At 45.8% G+C, this 19867-nt stretch overlaps 1 protein-coding gene across 1 annotated transcript; it reads right to left on the minus strand.

Annotated features, from left to right (window-relative positions):
- Positions 1 to 8792: 8792 nt before the first annotated feature.
- LOC128467556 (vomeronasal type-2 receptor 26-like) lies at positions 8793 to 12591 on the minus strand. The gene is made up of 3 exons (XM_053449221.1): positions 12533 to 12591; positions 11842 to 11936; positions 8793 to 10038 (listed from the first exon to the last, which is right to left on the minus strand). Exons 1-3 carry the CDS (start codon positions 12589 to 12591, stop codon positions 9122 to 9124), a joined length of 1071 nt encoding a protein of 356 aa, XP_053305196.1. The 3' UTR covers positions 8793 to 9121.
- Between the last annotated feature and the right edge of the window lie 7276 nt (positions 12592 to 19867).

Consider the following 19867-nt stretch of genomic DNA (forward strand, 5'->3'; position numbering starts at 1 on the left):
TCTGGGAAGACAGGGCTGTGCTGGCTGATTAAGAGCCCCAGCCAGATTATAGGATCGTCTCTTTGAAGGCTGGAGCTGCAGCCACATTCAAACAGGGTACAAATAAATATAATAATAATAACAATGAAGATCAGACATGGTTCTTCACAGGGCAGTTTATGACAAAGCAGTGTAGAAAATAAATTTTTTTATGCTTCAACGTGACAGAGCCTGTCCTGGTGTGTGTGTGTTTGGTGTATGTCGGTGTGGCAGAGCCTGTCCTAGTGTGTTTATTTGGGTGTCTGTGTTGCAGAGCCTGTCCTGGTGTGTGTGTTTGTGGGTTGGTGTGGCAGAGCCTGTCCTGGTGTGTGTGTTTAGCTGTCGATGTGGCAGAGCCTGTCTTGGTGTGTGTTTAGGTGTCGGTGTAGCAGACCCTGTCCTGGTGTGTGTGTGTGTTTGGGTGTCAGTGTGGCAGCTCCTGTCCTGGTGTGTTTGAGTTTGGGTGCTAGTGTGGCAGAGTCTGTCCTGGTGTGTATGTGTTTGGGTGTTGGTGTGGCAGAGCCTGTCCTGGTGTGTGTGTTTGGATGTCGGTGTGGCAGAGCCTGTCTTGGTGTGTTTGGGTGTCAGTGTGGCAGAGTGTCAAGAACCATGTAAACAGATCTGGTAGGAGCCCAGGTGTAGGGGATACAATGGGTTCCGTCTGTACCCCAAGATGCATAATGACTTGGGGGTTGTTACAGACAGGCGCAAGAAACAAACCACAGGCAGAATACGGTGATATGATCTGTATTGCAGATGATGATATAAACAACAAATACAAGTGTTAAGTCTCTAGGCTGGAAGCCCTCTGGCGGGGCACGCGGCAGGAAGCCCTCTGGATGGGGCGCACGGCAGGTTGCCCTCTGGATGGGGCGCACAGCAGGTAGCCCTCTGGATGGGACGCACGGCAGGTAGCCCTCTGGATGTGGCGCACAGCAGGTAGCCCTCTGAATGTGGCGCACGACAGGTAGCCCTCTGGGTGGGGCGCACGACAGGTAGCCCTCTGGGTGGGACGCACGACAGGAAGTACTCTGGGTAGGGTGCACGACAGGTAGCCCTCAGGATGGGGCGCACGGCAGGTAGCCCTCAGGATGGGGCACACGGCAGGTAGCCCTCTGGATGGGGCACACGGCAGGTAGCCCTCTGGATGGGGCACACGGCAGGTAGCCCTCTGGATGGGGCACACGGCAGGTAAGCCCACTTGGCAGGGCTCAAGGCGGGTAAGCCCACTTGGCAGAGCTCAAAGCAGGAACAAGTCAGGATCAGGTACTCAGGAAGCCAGATAGCAAGTCAGGAATCAGGTACACAGGGCCAGAGCAAAACGGTCCACCAACTTCAATGCAAAGGCCCTGACTGAAGGGCTGGGCAGGTTTAAATAGGCAGGCTTGATCTAGGTAACAGGGTTCAGCTGAACATGGTAATCAGGTCTGGGTGCTTCAGAGTGAGAAAGACAGCCACTAGTGGTTGCTAAAGGAAATGAGCAGCACAAGGTTGTGTGTATTCCAGGGTGCGAAGGGTGGAACATGACACAGAGGCTATCCTGGTGTGTGTGTTTGTGTGTCTGTGTGGCAGAGCCTGTTCTGGTGTGAGGCAGGCCTTTAAATTGCTAGACCACCTGGAAACAAGCTTGCTTGGAAATGTAGCTGCTGGGGCCTTACCCCCAGTGGACTCTTCATAAGTGGAAAGATAAGAGTTACACTGGAGTTAAACTGGAGGGAAACAACAAACGACATACTGAGTACATTGCAAAAAGCAGGTAACCCACATAGGCGCTTGCTTTCTTCACCTCCTTCCCTACTATGAACCCATACATGTTTCTATGTCCTCTACCCACAAATCACATTCCCATTTGTTTTCTGTCTGTATCCTACTCCTTCTGTGCTCAGGTGACATTGAACGTAACCCTGGCCCCACCATCCCCACCTTCTTCCGTCCCCGCACACTGCCGAACTAACACAAACTACCGCAATCCCTCCAATCTTAAACCAGCCCACTGCAACCCCGGCACCTCTTTCTCCTGTGCCCTCTGGAATGCACGCTCTGTTTGCAATAAACTAACTGCTGTCCATGATCCTTTCATCTCTAACCACCTTAGCCTTCTTGCACTCACTGAAATGCAGTTGACACCCTCGCACACTACCTCTCCTGCTGCTCTCACTTACGGTGGCCTTCACTTTAGCCACACTCCCAGACCTGGAGACAAACAGGGAGGTGGGGTTGGCATCCTCCTATCTCCTCCCTGCACCTTTCAATGTCTACCACCAATTCCCTCTCTATCTTTCTCATCTTTCGAAGTGAACTCTGTCCGCCTTTTCTCCCCGATTGCTCTTGGCGTTGCAGTGATCAACCGGCCTCCTGGCCTTACCTTACATTTCTTTGATCACTTTGCTGCATAGCTTTACCACTTTCTTTCCTCCACCATCCCTACTCTAATCCTAGGAGACTTCAATATACCTATTGATGACCCATGCTCACCTGCTGCTTCCAAACTACTTTCACTCTCCTCCTACCTCAGACTCTCACAATGGACTAACTCCCCAATGCACCGTGGCGATCATCAAATAGATCTAGTGTTCTCCCACCTTTGTTCCACATCTCAGTTCTTCAACTCTCCCATCAGTCTGTCTGATCACAGCCTGCTTACATTTAATCTCGACATACCACAGGTATGGTAGGTTTGTGGTGGTTTCTTGGGTAGGGAAGGTGTGCCTCCCTACCCAAGAAACCACCACAAACCTACCATAACATCAGCAACCTCAACACGCCACAGCTTTCAGATACACTATGGCCACTCCTCTCAAGTATATCCTCCTCCTCCTGTCCTGACACAGCTACAGCTCAGTATAACCATACACTAGCCTCAGCCCTAGATATGGTTGCCCCTGTAACTGTACGCAATCCCCCATGCCGTCCACCTCAGCCATGGCATTCCAAACAGACACACCTCCTTCAAAGGTGTTCACGTACCGGTACAAATTCATGCTCTGCTCCGATACATCGGCCCTCCATCTCTCTAAACAAACATTTTTCATTTCATTAATCACCTCTTTTTCCCATAACCCTAAACGTCTATGCTCCACATTTAATACCCTTCTCAGACCCACAGCACCTCCCTTGCCCTCCAACTTCTCTGTCCAAGAGCTTGCCACCTACTTCAAAAACAAAATTGACATCATCAGGGATAACATCCTCCCCATAGTGTCAATCATATGGTACCTCAATCTCCCTCCTCACCTCAATCCATCCTCACCTGCTTCAGCCCAGTTACACCACTCGACGTTTCCAAGGTCCTGTTGTCTTCCCACCTCACCACCTGTCCCCTCGACCCTGTGTAACGTTCACCCTTCGCTGTATGGACTTGTTTAAACTTGGTGCTACTCATTTCACGTTTCCAGCCACTAGTGGCCGCCCTTGCCACTCAGAACCACTCAGACGGATTATCATGTCCAGGTGCACCTTGTTACCTGATTATCACAGCCTATATAAACCTGCCCAGCCCTTCAGTCTGGGCCTTGACATTGACGTTTGAGGGCCACCTGCTTTGGTTCCTGCTTTGGTTCCTGCTTTGGTTCCTGCTTTGGTTCCTGCTTTGGTTCCTGCTTTGGTTCCTGCTTTGGTTCCTGCTTTGGTTCCTGAGTTGCGGCCAGCGCCCCACTAAGTGGGCAACCTGCCGTGTGCCCTGCAAGTGGGCTTCCTGCCGTGTGTGCCCTGCAAGTGGGCTTCCTGCCGTGTGTGCCCTGCAAGTGGGCTTCCTGCCGTGTGTGCCCTGCAAGTGGGCTTCCTGACGTGTGTGCCCTGCAAGTGGGCTTCCTGCCGTGTGTGCCCTGCAAGTGGGCTTCCTGCCGTGTGTGCCCTGCAAGTGGGCTTCCTGCTGTGTGTGCCCTGCAAGTGGGCTCCGTGCCGTGTGTGCCCTGCAAGTGGGCTCCGTACCGTGTGTGCCCCAACTAGAGGGCTTCCTGCCGTGTGTGCCCCTACCCGAGGGCTTCCTGCCGTGTGTGCCCCTACCCGAGGGCTTCCTGCCGTGTGTGCCCCTACCCGAGGGCTTCCTGCCGTGTGTGCCCCTACCCGAGGGCTTCCTGCCGTGTGTGCCCCAACCCGAGGGCTTCCTGCCGTGTGTGCCCCAACCCGAGGGCTTCCTGCCGTGTGTGCCCCAACCCGAGGGCTTCCTGCCGTGTGTGCCCCAACCCGAGGGCTTCCTGCCGTGTGTGCCCCAACCCGAGGGCTTCCTGCCGTGTGTGCCCCAACCCGAGGGCTTCCTGCCGTGTGTGCCCCAACCTGAGGGCTTCCTGCCGTGTGTGCCCCAACCCGAGGGCTTCCTGCCGTGTGTGCCCCAACCCGAGGGCTTCCTGCCGTGTGTGCCCCAACCCGAGGGCTTCCTGCCGTGTGTGCCCCAACCCGAGGGCTTCCTGCCGTGTGTGCCCCAACCCGAGGGCTTCCTGCCGTGTGTGCCCCAACCCGAGGGCTTCCTGCCGTGTGTGCCCCAACCCGAGGGCTTCCTGCCGTGTGTGCCCCAGCCCGAGGGCTTCCTGCCGTGTGTGCCCCAACCCGAGGGCTCTCCCTGGTTGTTCTCTTGTACCTCTCAGCAGCCTTTGATACAGTCGACCACCCCCTCCTACAAACCCTCCATGCTCATGGCATCCGTGACATGGCTCTTTTATGGCTTAAATCCTACCTTTCTCACCGCACTTTTAGTGTCTCATTTACTGGAACTTGCTCCTCTCCCCTACCGCTATCTACCGGTGTTCCTCAAGGCTCAGTTCTTGGGCCTCTGCTATTCTCCATCTATACTTCATCCCTCGGAAAACGTATTTCTTCCTTTTGGTTTCCAGTACCACCTATATGCAGATGACAGCCTACCCTATATTTCTGCTCCTGACCTTTCCCCCTCTCATCTAACTACCCTCACTGACTGTCTATCAGGAATTGCATCATGGGTGGCATCCCGTTACCTAAAGCTCAAAATCTGTAAAACCAAACTCATGGTAATCCCGCCATCTACTATGTCCATATTTCCTGACATCTCTATTACTGTTGATAACTCCACTATCCATCCAACAGACCAGGTTCGCTGCCTTGGTGTCACCCTCGACTCTGCTATCTCCTTCATCCCTCACATCCAGTCTCTCACCAAATCCTGCCGCCTCCACCTGAAAGACAACTCCAGAATCTGCCCTTTCCTCACGCAAGACAAGTTACTAATCCACTCCCTTGTGATATCCCGCCTGGATTATTGGTTCCTGGGATTTTAATAATAATGCGGTATTGTGTTATCGTAAAGGAACAATTTAATATAGTTTTAAAAATAATGATCTATAGCTATTTGGATGGTAAATAGTGTGTAAGGGTATTTGGCGTGTGGGCACAAGAGCTCGACCACGCGATACAATACATGGGGATGGTGTCCAAATATTTCCAGGGCTGCTTTTCATTTCCATAAAAAGGCCCACCAAAATCCTCAGTACCAGGCCCATGATGCTCTTATTCCGGCCCTGACTCCAGCCCACGCTTGGCATTGCGCATAGTGATCTTTGACTTGAGAAAAACCCATTTCATGAAGTTTCTGACTCACAGTGCCTGTGCTGATGTTGCTTCCAGAGGCAGTTTGGAGCTCTGTAGTGAGCAATCCTGCAGAGGACAGGTGATTTTTACGTGCTATGCACTTCAGCATTCAGCAGCCATGCTCTGTGAATGTGCATGGTCTACCGCTTCGTAATAATTAGGTAGGGATCCATGTACTTGGTCATAAAGTGTATCATATTTTAAGGATGTTGTAGGATTTATAATAAAACATGCACATTTCTGTTTTTAAAATTTAGAATTTTTACATATTGATTTACTGGGGGCTTACTTGGGGGAGGGGGCATGGTTTTCTCCCCAGGTGCCACCCATCAGAGAGTCCCATACTGGCACAGACCTCTATCCAGGGATCACAGCACAAGTGACCCCTGCGACCACTTGTCCACCCCTTTAAAGCAGCTTGATGAAGGTAGCTAGCGGCACAGATAGTGTAGAGATCATCTGATCAGATAATCTCTCTCCTGCTCCCTTCATGCTTTGTTTGACTGATGCAGCGGAAAGGAAGTGCAAACACATCCACTTCCTGCATGCTGAATCAGTCTGCACACAGCACAGAGAAAGAGAGGCACACCACTCCTGCAGGGAAGTGACGTAAAAACAGGGGCAAATGCAGGCAGTTATGGGGCAAAGATGGCATAGGTGTGCTGTTAGAGTGTCATTTTGTGTTCCCATCATGAAAACACCTCACTAGTGAACAAGTAAGCAAGTCCTGGGGATGCAGGAAGGGTGGAGAAACAGCTGGGATAAAGCAGTTTACAAAATTGTGCAATAACTATTCTTACAAACATTACATTTTTTTTGTGGGTGTTTTATATTTTGTAAGTGCGGGGTGACAAATACAGGATCTGTCAGGTTGGGGGAGCAGAGCGTAGCGTAGGTGCCACCACACAATGTCCAGTAACAAGGTAACACAGGGGCAAATCCAAGCGAGTAGTCCGGGTCATGCCCCAGGGGTCAAGGCAGGCAGCAGACAGCAGTATCAGGTAACAAAGCAAAAGGTCAAAATCCAAGGAATCAGTATGAAGCAGTTAGGTAGCAAGAGACAGTACTAGAAAACTGCTACAATTGCTGATGATCAATTAATCAAGGGCATTTCATTAGCACCTCCTGTCTGCTACTTAGCATCTTAATTCTTATTAAAGCAGTAAGGTTGTACTTAGCTTTTACACATGGCTTCTCCATTTTAGCTTTATTTTTGTTGAATAAATATGTCATGTGTTGTTCATCTGAGGTTGTATTTACCTAAATGTTAGACCTGCTAAGGAACAGATGATTGTTATCATCTTCTGATATGTAAAATCATAGAATTCAAAGAGGGTGTACTTCTTTTTCACACAACTGTGTGAGGTATCTATAGGAGAAGTCAGAAATTAATTATCTGTGTTTCTTTCTTGTCCTGGGTAGCCTAGCATGCATTATCCATCCCAAAATGGATGTTCCCATTGGAATTGTGGTCACAGTGGGCCAACTTGAAAGGTATGTGGATTGTATCTGAGATCCTCAGAGGGTTAGCTTGTCGGCGGCATTTTGGTGTTTAGGGTTTGTCCAAACTCCCAAGGTCTATGCAGATTCCTCATCTTGAACCACTTCACACACATGGACGTATCAATGTGCTCATTATTATATCACTTAGTCCTGTATTTGCCAAGTGTCAGGTGTTCATTCAGTTCTTGTGCAATATAGAAAAAATATTTAAATTGCCTGCCTTCTCCTGATCTTCATTAACCAACTTGTCCTATTCAGATTGTGTTTTATAAATGAAGCTGCTGATCCCTCCGACTTGTGCCGTATTTGTTTGTTTTTTTATTTTTAGTAGACACACATTGGAGTTGGTTTGCTTTTTTGCATGTTTCCTCATGATACATGCTGATAATTATATTTTTAACCAGCGATATCCTTGGGTTTTCTTAAATGTAGCATTTTGGTCTTTGCTTTATAAACTAATCTCTAATGTCACCATTTGCTAAATACTGTATTTGTCAGAATATAGGCCGCAATTTAGCCCTGCTGCAGTCATATGCATGACATCCTTCCGGCAGGAAGGACACTAATTGCAATGCAATATCTGGTTCCTTTGCTTAGATTTATGTTTAAGTCACCCTGAACCTGTTAAGGGGTACGGGGTACAGGGTAGCCACTCTCTAGATTCCCCTACCTCCTGCCTGTCTAACCAATATTATTGGTTCTGATGGCAGGATTGTGTAAATTGGTGTGGTTTTCTGTTAACTCATTTGCATATGATCTGCATATTGTATTTTACACATGGTGTGATGCATGCCGGTCATAACTCACCGCCAGCCTATTGAAAGGCTTTTGGAGGTGGTGATTGTTTGCTCAATAAAGTTAGTTCTTGTTTTACCACAATACAAGTTCTGTCTTGTTATTGGGGTAAGCCTCTCTCCCCTGCGCCATTGAGGATGCTTGGCGCCTCATGTGCTGTGTAAAGGACGCTCTATGGTTTGCCAGGAACCGCCTGGTGCTGAGGAGGGAGCAGGTCACAGTCCGTGACTGCCGCAGGCTTATCCACAGCCTGCTGAGAGACTACTCTCTCAAGGACAGTCTAGAGGCTGAAGACTAGCCCCATCCTCCTCTACCCCTTTTTTCTCTCCCTCTCACCCACCCCGACCACTCCAATTCCCATTTCCTCAGACTGTCTCCATTAATGTGCTAACCATATGTGCCATATCTGGAATTGTATTTGTACTCTGCTTCTACTGTATATTACTGAGCTTTCCATAAACTGAAGTCGTACTGTAACGTGTATTGCGCTGCGTCACAGTACTGCTTATTAACTTTCTGAATTAACAAACTATTGTCACAACAGGCACAAAATGTTTGTTTTATATTAAACTGACTGAAATAAAATTTCAGGAAAAAATTGGGGTAAGCCTCGCTTCTCTGCCTTTTGGCTAAAATCAAGTGAGTACCTGTGAGAGAGGGAAAGCTTGGTCCTATGGCCTTAGGGCTGGGAATGCATGAAGCCCTGAGGGTGTTCTAGGTCCCCAGTCCTTTGTCCAGGACTGGTTGCTGTGCAATTTGGGTTTTGTGTGAGGTTAAGCACATGGCACTTTTATTGACACATGCTGGGATGCACCTTTTTTGGGGTAAGCCTTCGGTGCTGACTCGGTCAGGACGGTGAAGCTCTGTATTACTCCGCGCCGCCGAGGTTCCTGCTGTCTTCGATGCTAGTCCTACCTGACAGTTGAAGTTTCGGGGTTCCCGGTGGCCATGGGCGAAGAAAGAGTCGTTTGGCGGGTGTACCCAGTCGGGGTACAGGTTGTTCCCGTCACAGAGAGTAAACAAGAATGCAAGTGTGAGTAAATGTGGACCCACAAATTTCATCCAATTCAGTAAATTAGTTTTAACTATTAGAAAAATGGCCTGTACGTGATCAAAACACAGAGTATAATCAGCTTCCAAATTTACACCCCTCCTAGTTGCTACACTGGAGGTAGTACATAAAACTATGAACTACTTTACATTACACCAGCCAATACGTAGGGCAGTGAATGCCTCTGTGTATGGTTTATTTAATTAGAGACTTTCTGAATTTCCTAAAATCTGCCTTTGTGTTCATTTTGGGTCTGAAGAGAATTATGTGACATTTTGGAATAAATATACATCCTACAAGTCCAGCGCATGAAGCCAGTATGGCAAAAATCTCTACGGCCACCATGTTCTTCCCTTTGGTGCTCAGATAGGCCGGGATCATCGCAATCCAAACGCTGCAGAACACCAGCATGCTGAAGGTGATGTACTTGGCCTCATTAAAACTGTCCGGTAATGTCCTGGCTAAAAAAGCTATAATAAAACTAAGAGCTGCCAGAAGCCCCATATAACCCAGGACACTGTAGAAGGCGATAACCGAGCCCTCGTTACACTGAACGATGATCTTTCCGGGATAAGAGTGCATGTCCAGCTCCTGGAAAGGAGGAGAAATTGAGAACCAGCAAATGTTAATTATAACTTGGATGAGCGAACACAAGATAACTACGGAATTTGACACTTTCACACTGACCCAATTTGCCAACGAACCGCAAGGTTTTGCAGCTTGAAACACAATGTATATCATGACAGTTTTGCCCAAAAGTGAAGAAATTGCAATTGAAAAGAGGACACTGAATAAAGTATGACGTAGCCTGCAAGTTAGATCCACGGGGCGCCCAAGATAGAAAAACACAGAGAGGAAGCTCAGCATGAGGGAGACCAAAAGGACGAAGCTGATATTCTTGTTATTGGCCTTCACAATAGGGGTGTCTCTGAAGACTATGAAGATTATTAATATCACAATAGTTACGAGACAAAACAGAATTGAGGCAGATGACAGAACAGCAGCAATTGCATCATTAGTATACGATAAGAAATCTTCATGTTTTGTAATACATTGGTCCTTCTTTCCATTGGGCCATTCATTGTTTGGACATCTTAGACAATTTTCACTATCTGAAAAATATTTCACATGTAAAAAGCACGTCTAAAGATTAGGTTCAACAAAGAAAATGTAAGGTTATACATTTGTAGCTTTCAAAATATACATACAAATATATCTTTATACAAATAACAATAAACGTAAAGGTGTAAGCGCACGTGCCCCAATACACAACCTTAGAGTGATACACTCGAAAAAGACAAAGTCAATACTTTTTATATTTGGGGAAATATAGGTTTTTATACCTGGTTCTCCTTATTTCAATAAAAAAATCCAGAAGGAAAAGAACTGTGTGGATCCTTTACTGCCTGGAGTGGGTTCAGAAGGAAGGCATCCTTTCATTTACACCCCAAACGGGCACCCGGAGCTGTTTCTACAGAGCCTGTTCACGGCTCTATCTCATGTGACTTTACTCTATACCCCATTAAAATCATTACTGCATTTATGGGTTACACTATGATCTCTCTGTGTCTCAATTTACAGGGCTAAAAGAGAGGTCTAAACCTCATTATATGCAAGTATATATACAGATTTACCCTAAGATTGTTTATTATTATTTGAGTTGAAATTTAGAGTGTTTTTTTCACGAGGTGTGTTATAAGTCGCACTTTACATTTATTGTTATTTATTTGATTTTTTATAAATAGATTTTTTTATATATATATATACACACACACACATTGATCAGCTATTACATTATGACCACCTGCCTAATATTATGTCCCCTTTTGCCAACAAAACAGCCCTGACCTGTCGAGGCACGGACTCCCCTAGACCTCTGATGGCTGTGGTATCCGGCACCAAGATGTTAGCAGCAGATCCTTTGTCTTATTAATTGCGAGGTGCGGCCTCCATGGATCGGACTTGTTTGTCCAGCAAATCCCACAGGATTGAGATCTGGGGAATTTGGAGGTCTAATCAACACCTTGAACTCATTGTTGTGTTCCTCAAACCATTCCGGAAGCATTTTTGCTTTGTGGCCGGGTGCATTATCCTGATGAAAGAGGCCAATGTCATCAGGGATTACCGTGTCCATGAAATGCTGTACATGGTCTGCAACAATGCTTTGGTAGTATCAGGGAACTGGGTCCATACGGACGACTGTAACGACCCAGCGCGCCCGAAGATGAAGTTCAGGGCAGGCGACAGGTAACCCACTTGCAGGGCACACGGCAGGTTGCCCACTTGCAGGGCACTCAACCAGGGTAGTCCGCTAGTGGGCACTGATCCTGGGAGTCGCGATGCAGGGCACTCAACTTGGGAGTCCACTAGTGGGGCGCTGGCCGCAACTCAGGAAACCCCTTTGGAGGGGTGCACACGACAGGAAAGCCCGCTTGATGGGGCAGACGACAGGTAACCCACTTGCAGGGCAGACAGGTAACCCACTTGCAGGGCACACGGCAGGTTGCCCACTTGCAGGGCACTCAACCAGGGTAGTCCGCTAGTGGGCACTCATCCTGGGAGTCGCGATGCAGGGCACTCATCTTGGGAGTCCACTCAGGAAACCCCTTTGAAGGGGTGCACACAACAGATAGCCCCTTTGAAGGGGTGCACACGACAGGTAGCCCCTTTGGAGGGGTGCACACGACAGGTAGCCCCTTTGGAGGGGTGCATGATAGGTAGCCCTCTGGCCGGGCTGGAATGCTGCAGACTCCACTCCGCGAACCCCTGGCCATTTACCTGCGGCCATATGTCAGGGAACTGGGTCCATACGGACGACTGTAATGAACCAGCGCGCCCGAAGATGGAGTTCAGGAGTTCAGTATGCAGTAGCGGAGTCTCAGGACAGGGCCTAGTGCTGAACAAACGGCACTCACCCAGGTGTTGAACATCTAGGGTTGTGCAGCCAGAAACCAGCGCCTTTTTATTGCAGCGGATATAGACCAGAATGAAGGTAAATACTGCAGGCACCCTGGAACAGGCATGAGACATAGCACAAGACTCATGTGCGGGATGCTGCAGGCTGGGAGTGAGGCAGCTAAGCAGAGAATATGGCTGAAACATAACAAGCAAGGGACAGGGAGACCAGACACGAAACATAAGAGACAGACAAACATGAATACAGGAACTAGCCTAGGACTACTTGATAACTATTGGAGATTCCGTTTTATGGCCATAGTATGCTTAGCCCACCGCTACGCCAAAGTACTCCAATGACGGTGGGTCCTAACGCTAATCCCTGCTGACAAAGATACAAAACAAACCACACAGGTAAACCAAACACATAGCACTGAGACATACCTTAGACTGCAGACTGAGACAAACAGAACACACAGGTGGGGCGCACCTTATAAAGGAAACAGAGCTGAAGCAGAAGCAAGGAATGGAAAATCAGAACAGAGCAAAAGGAAATCCAGGAATGGATCGAAGCAAAACAGGGAAACTGAAACAAGAGAGATATGCAGCTCCACAGCCTGGGTAGGATCATGACAGGTAGGGGGTACGTGTCACAGTAACATGAATGGCGGGACCCAAGGTTTCCCGGGGGGACATTGCTCACAGCATCACACTGCCTCCGCCGGCTTGCCTTCTTCCCATAATACATCCTGGTGCCACATGTTCTCCATGCACCCGGTCATCCACGTGATGTAAAACAAAACGTGATATATCTGACTAGGCCACCTCCTTCCATCGCTCAGTGGTCCAGTTCTTTTGCTCACGTGCCCATTGTAAGAGCTTTCAGCAGAGGACAGGGGTGAGCAAGAGCATCCTAAATGGTCTGTGGCTACGCACCCCCATACGCAACAAACTGCGATGCACTGTCTGACACCTTTTTATCAGAACCACCTGTAACTTTTTCAGCAAATTGTGCTACAGGAGCTTGACTGTTGGATTTGACCACACAGGGCAGACTATCCCTCCCTCAGATCTTTACACTGCCCATTTTTCCTTGAGGACAAAATTTTGTTTGGTCGAGTTACTCGTTTACTTCAGGGGCGGGGGGGGGTGTTGAGAGTCCGTTTGGTCTGCTCCTTCACTTGCTTTGCAAGGTGGGTGAGAGGGGGGGTGTTTTCTCAGAGACACTCACCAGCTTAACCCGTTAATGCGCTGGGAAAGAGGGGGTGGGCATTTTCTCTCTCTACTGATATACTTTGCCCTCTATTAACCCCTTTTAGCCCCTGCTTTATTCTACAGTTGTTCTCACCCTTACCTACAAATCCTACTCTGCTCCTACACTCAGCATTGGTCCTTTCCTACCTACCTACCTAAGGTGGCATTTTCGGAGTCTAGGCACCTATCCAGGCCCACTGGGCGTTTTGCACATTTGTTTTACACCTATTCAGACCCACTGGGCATCTCAGCCATATCACAAACATATATACCGTATATATGAAATTGCTATTTATTAAGTGCTACAGATGTACTAAATCAATGAGTAGTCTTCAAAGTCAAACAAAGTCCTAACAGAAACAGAAGCTCCAGCCATATATGCCCGAAAACACTTTCCTGCATCCCCACATATGAATTTGCCTCTTTTACCACAACCTACTTTGATGTCTTTGGCTAAGCATCCTTTGATTCTTCTCCTAATTGATTCTTTTTCTAAGTAACTATGACATTAATGAAAACGGCAACAACTTCAACAAGAAGGTAAAAGTGACCCTTTTTTGCAATTGGATACATTGGGAGATAAGAATGTGGTTATGGTTATACCGGATATAACGGATATTTCCCCCTCCGGGCAGCGGATGCAGTGATAGCAGCAGCTCTGCACTCCTGGATTTGAAACTTTTCGGTATCCAGGCGAACAGTTCTTTGAACACTGAGACCTTGGGACCTACAACATAAAACATATAGTGATTGCAATCGTTTGAGAAATGTTCCATTTAAAATCTTTTTCCAGTCTCCAGTTCCGAAGCAGATGGCAATTGGGTCACCAATACTTGAACCTTTGCGGTTCTAGGTCGGGATATATCAGACAAAATATTTCACCACTTGTGATCCAATGTCAGATTTACTAGTTGGCCGCTAGGTGTCGCTATTATAGAAAAAAATATTTCACCGCTTGTGATCCAATGTCAGATTTACTTGTTGGCCGCTAGGTGTCGCTATTATAGAAAAAATTATTTTACAGCTTGTGATCCAATGTCGGATTTCCTAGTGACCACTAGATGTCGCTATTATACAGAAGAAATAGCCATATTATTATTACAGAGTGATTCTGAATGTGATTTTAGTGGATTATAAAATGATTATAAAGAAAAGTTTTAAACAAAAAAATACTGAGGATAACATAATAAATGGTTTTGGAATAGCATTTATTAATGACTTTGTAGTTATAAGAAAGTTTTCTATAAAATACTGTTTTGTATAAAAATGAAACGTATGTTTTTTCCGAAAATTAAATTGGACCTGCTTGGTGAAAATTTATTGGGCCGCAAAGGTTTAAGTATGTTTTTCCTTAGAGGGCATTTTTATGGTGATTGTACAGAACGTGATGAATGTTTTTGGCATTTTACACAAACCTGCCATTGCAAATCATAACATTAATGCAGACGTTACCCACCAAACCAGCTGGGAAGTATGGGTTTGGTTTCCTAGGCTTACACTGATATAGATGCAGCAGCTCTCTGTCACATCTTTCCTGTTGTCACGTAAAATGTCATATGCTCTTCCTTATTGCTGCACTAATTTACTCGTTATTATGTATGTATCATTAATCGCAACCAAGCGAAATAACTGATGTTTATATCACGTGGTAACATATCTCATGACCACAGCCCAACGCTGAAAGACATGAGTTCAAATGTCCTAGAATTAAAATGACAGAGTTTATCCAATTTGTAAGATTTCCATTATATTCTCTTTATCAGTTTTATCTCACCTGGTTGTTTTTGGTTTTCCAAATTATTGCTTGCGAGTCGATGACCAGCTGCTGACCCCGCGGAGCCCACTCGGTGAAATTACCCACGTCGTTCATAAATATGGACATATTTGGTAATCGGATCCAGTTGATAATGGAATACCGGAAGGCGAATTCTCCGTATTCATCAAAGAAATATTTATCCTCTTCAGAGGATATCATTCTAATATTTTTTATGTAACGATGCAGCTGCAAATATAATACCGTGGGTTAACATTTTATACCGTGGGTTGAAATAAAATACTGCGGGTTAACATATTATACCGTGGGTTGAAATAAAATATTGCGGGTTAACATATTATACCGTGGGTTAAAATAAAATATTGCGGGTTAACATATTATACCGTGGGTTAAAATAAAATATTGCGGGTTAACATATTATACCGTGGGTTAAAATAAAATATTGCGGGTTAACATATTATACCGTGGGTTAAAATAAAATATTGCGGGTTAACATATTATACCGTGGGTTAAAATAAAATATTGCGGGTTAACATATTATACCGTGGGTTAAAATAAAATATTGCGGGTTAACATATTATACCGTGGGTTAAAATAAAATATTGCGGGTTAACATATTATACCGTGGGTTGAAATAAAATATTGCGGGTTAACATATTATACCGTGGGTTGAAATAAAATATTGCGGGTTAACATATTATACCGTGGGTTAAAATAAAATATTGCGGGTTAACATATTATACCGTGGGTTAAAATAAAATATTGCGGGTTAACATATTATACCGTGGGTTAAAATAAAATATTGCGGGTTAACATATTATACCGTGGGTTAAAATAAAATATTGCGGGTTAACATATTATACCGTGGGTTAAAATAAAATATTGCGGGTTAACATATTATACCGTGGGTTAAAATAAAATATTGCGGGTTAACATATTATACCGTGGGTTAAAATAAAATATTGCGGGTTAACATATTATACCGTGGGTTGAAATAAAATATTGCGGGTTAACATATTATACCGTGGGTTAAAATAAAATATTGCGGGTTAACATATTATACCGTGGGTTAAAATAAAATATTTCAGGTTAACATATTATACCGTGGGTTAAAATAAAATATTGGGGGTTAACATATAACACCGGGGGTTAAAATATAATACTGAGGTTAAAATATAATACCAGGCTTAACATATAATACAGCGGGTTAAACTAAAATATCAGGGGTTAACATATAACACCGGCGGGGTTAAAATGTAATATCGGGGGTTAAAATGTAATACCAGCACTAACATATAATACCAGGGGTCAAATATAATACCACGGGTTAAAATATAATACCGGGGATTAAAATGTAATACCAGGGGTTAAAACATATAATACCGGGGGTTAACATTATACCGTGGAGGTTAAAATATAATACCAGGGTTAACATATAAAACCTGAGGGGGGTTAAAATGATTACATTTTGTGCTTGTTGATGAGGTAAAGTGGGAGGGGCTGTATGTGGGTGGCTACATATCAATGACTGATAGGTAGAAGTAGCAAAACAAATAGGGTGGTCTCATTGACGGTTATGGCTGTGATTTAGGGGTCCAACAACCTGTGGGAGTTTTTCCTTACCTTTTTTTATTCTGGCCAATCAGCATTTACAGGGGAGGGACAAGCATTAGATATTTAAGTGTGCAGACACCAGACTGATGGGAGTTGGAGTGTGAGCCAGTGACAGGTTAGCATTAATGCTCGTTACTCATGTACAATACTGCGTGTTAATGAGTAGTGTATTTTGGTGCAGAAAATGTGCTGTTGTGGAGTGGATTGGAGAAGCTGTAGTGATTACTGTAGTGATTACAGGGACTGCAGCAGACATTTCTTCCCCTTTTCCTGAGTGGAGTTTAGTTGATTAACACATTTACGCTGCCAGCCAAACCTGTGCTTTGCGGAGAAATTAATTTTTTGAACCCCTTCTGTCCCCTGTGGACGTACCGGAACGTCCATAAAACGCACTTCAAGAAACCCTTATGGACATACCGGTACGTCCTGACCTTCTTGCAGCCTGGGCTCCCCTCTGTCAACAGTTACTGATTTTTTTTTTTAGCAATAAAGAATAGTCACTAAAATAATACAGTAAATAGTAATAAAAAACAATAAAGTGAGCTAAGTGATGTCATTGTGACATCACTGGCATTAATAACATGTTCAAGAGGTCCCTAAGATAAGAGGACCTCTAACCATAATGCACTGATAATAGTGCCATTAAAACGAAATACAAACAATTGGCCAAAGGGCCCGGTGAAACCACCCCCCCTCCTCTTTGGCCGACCTAATCCGCGACTTGTGGGAACCGGGTGATTCTGCGCAAAAAAACCCACATATGGTTAACCTTATAACACCGCCATGATTGTAAATGCCGTTTGGGGTAAAGGAATAGCCCCCAAGTTGGTCCCCTTGAGTATGGGGTAAGGGTAAATCTTGGGTTTCAGCGGCATTAGGGTTTGCATGTAGATTGTGTGTATTCCTCACCTGTTTGTTTTTTCCCCATTGTGTATTTTTTTGGTACACAGAATGAAACACTCAATAATAATTTAATGACGTTTACCTGATTCCTGCAGCTGTAGTTTTTGATGTCACTTCCTGAATATTTACATTGAAGGGAGGAGTACATATCGCTTAAGGCCTGAGCCATGGCGAGCGTCGAATAAAACACCCGAGCAGAGATACCAGTCACCAAATGTTTTCTTGCAAAAAATCTCTTATTAGAGCAATTGGCTAACGAGACGTTGTAGAGCGACTCGTAGAACGCATTCTTTTCGGGATTCGGGGAGGCACAGTCAGCGTTTATCCATAAATTCTCAAGAATTTTGTCATTTGGGTAATTCGGAGGAGCGATCTCATCAAAAAAATCCCCTAATTCCGGTAAAGACAGAAGACCAGGCTTTATGGCGAGACTCCCGTTCAGCGCGCCGGCGAGGCCTTCCAGCAGAATAACGTTGGAGGCCCAAGAAGGAGGAAGAATAATCGTCTTATTACCGAAGACCTCGTTCTGCGTTTCTAAAATCTTGCCAATAACGACGCTGTAAGAACCGCAGAGGACAATCGTTTGAGCCGAGGATTTCCGCACGATCTCTGCGATTTTACAAAGGTTTGAGAAAACTCGATAAGATAAATGAATTTTTATACTAAACGCGACACAAATGCCAGCGTCGGCGAAATATCTTCTCAGAGCCAGGCTCTCCGTCTCTCCGCTGTCATCATCTGAAGACAGAATTCCCACCCAGGTCCATGCGAAACGCGCCAAAAGCTGCGCTATCACCTTGTAGTGCACGCGGTCGCTCTGCAACATGCGGAAAAAGTGCGGGAAGAGACGCCTGTCGCTCAGTAAATAGTCTGTCGCTCCATAACTGATCTGCAAAATATTATAAAGAAATATATATCGGGAAACGCTTATTGAACAAAACGTACGTAGAACCGACCGATTCACGCCTACAATGAAAGCAGAAGACAGACTTACTTTCATATTTATAAAGCCGATGCCAACATTTTCGCTAAAAGCCAGAAAAAGAAAGGCTAACCGGGTAAAGTATCACAGAACGTACACATTCCATTATTATGACATCATAAGTCATTACACAGATATTTTATATTTCTTTCGTTTCATAGAGTGAGAGAAATGTTGGCACTTGTCCGCAGATCGGCCCCATACGGCCCCTGTCTAATCGGCTACTTTTCCTGCTGTAAAGACCTTAATCGGTCGCCGGTCTCGTCTTAGATTCAGTTGGTCTTGTCTATCCCATGCATGTTTACATACCTCTACCACTTCTGCTGGGAGGCTGTTCCACTTATCTATCCATATGTCTATCCCATGCATGTTAAATACCCTCACTGTATTACCCTCTACCACCTCTGCCGGGGAGCCATTAAACTTCTTGAAGACATTTAGTTTTGTTTATCCACCACCGTGTGACATCACGCCTTCCTCGTGTTCTCTTTCATACATGTATGACGTTTTTGGCCACTGCCTCTGCCGTTTCCACATCTGGGTGCGTGGCGGACATGGTATGGATTTCAGGTATTCAGTAGAACCAGATTATACACCTTCGCTCAGAATCTTAAACGTACCCGATACCCAGCCCAATACCTGTTCTGCCCGCTCCGAAGCCCTAGTGTTCTCCTAAGCCACAACTGGTCTTTGGCCCTTTTTAACCATTCGATCCCTGCCCCTACCTCCTACAGTACAAAAAGAAACTCTATACATTCCCGGCTGCTTCCAAGGCTTTTAACATCGACGAGTTCGGCTACCGCGTGACTCACAAAGGGTTAAACTCGGATGGGTTTTAGTCATCGTTACAGATGTCATTTCCAAACATGCTTCCGGTGGTTTTCTAGATTGAATTCTCGTTGACGTATCCATACTTGGTTTAAGCATTAAGCGGGGTTAGCCACGCGCATGGTGGGAAGAGCCTGGCGTGGCGGACGGTAGCGGCGCTCATAGGCAGGCCCTAGGCTAACGTAAACGAGATGAGAGTAGGACAGGAAGCGGGCAGGGAGGGGAGAAGGCCAAACACACTGGACAAGAAGGTGGTCCAGAGCCCCGGGGAAGACACCAGGTGACAGGTAGAGGCTTCCCAGGACCGGAGGTGTCACCGGAGACCGGCTAATGGCTCCACATCAGAATACGTTTGTCTCACCTGTGCGTATCCATACAACCCCAGTATCTGGGCCATGGGCACCGTTGTGAGCGAGTGGTGATCGCCAATGAATCCGGCCACCTTGTTATATTCCATGCAGGAATAATTGGGGGTCGTCCTCCTCGGCCCGGATAAAATCTCCAGCACGCTCTTCACAGCTTTCCTTCGATCTAAACAGGAATCGAAAACGTGATACCCCAGGGTGATATTTGGTAAAATGTATGGATCGGCATTTATTCTCTCAATGGCAAAAAGAAACATAAGCAGGTTTACGTAATCGTGGCTGTTGGGTCTGTGGGGAGAAAAAAAGTAGACAAATGAATTTGTTGT

This window comes from Spea bombifrons, chromosome 1, assembly GCF_027358695.1.
Source record: "Spea bombifrons isolate aSpeBom1 chromosome 1, aSpeBom1.2.pri, whole genome shotgun sequence".
In the NCBI taxonomy this organism is placed as follows: Eukaryota; Metazoa; Chordata; class Amphibia; order Anura; family Pelobatidae; genus Spea; species Spea bombifrons.

Excerpts from the sequence above, each read along its gene's own strand:
- LOC128467556 (XM_053449221.1), bottom strand. The coding sequence starts at position 12,591 with ATGGAGAACATGTGGCACCAGGATGTATTATGGGAAGAAGGCAAGCCG. Across the intron at positions 11,937-12,532 it reads GGCAAGCCGGCGGAGGCAGT|GGTGCCTGCAGTATTTACCT; the intron begins GTGATGCTGTGA and ends TGCCTGTTCCAG. Across the intron at positions 10,039-11,841 it reads CCTAGATGTTCAACACCTGG|ATAGTGAAAATTGTCTAAGA; the intron begins GTGAGTGCCGTT and ends AATATTTTTCAG.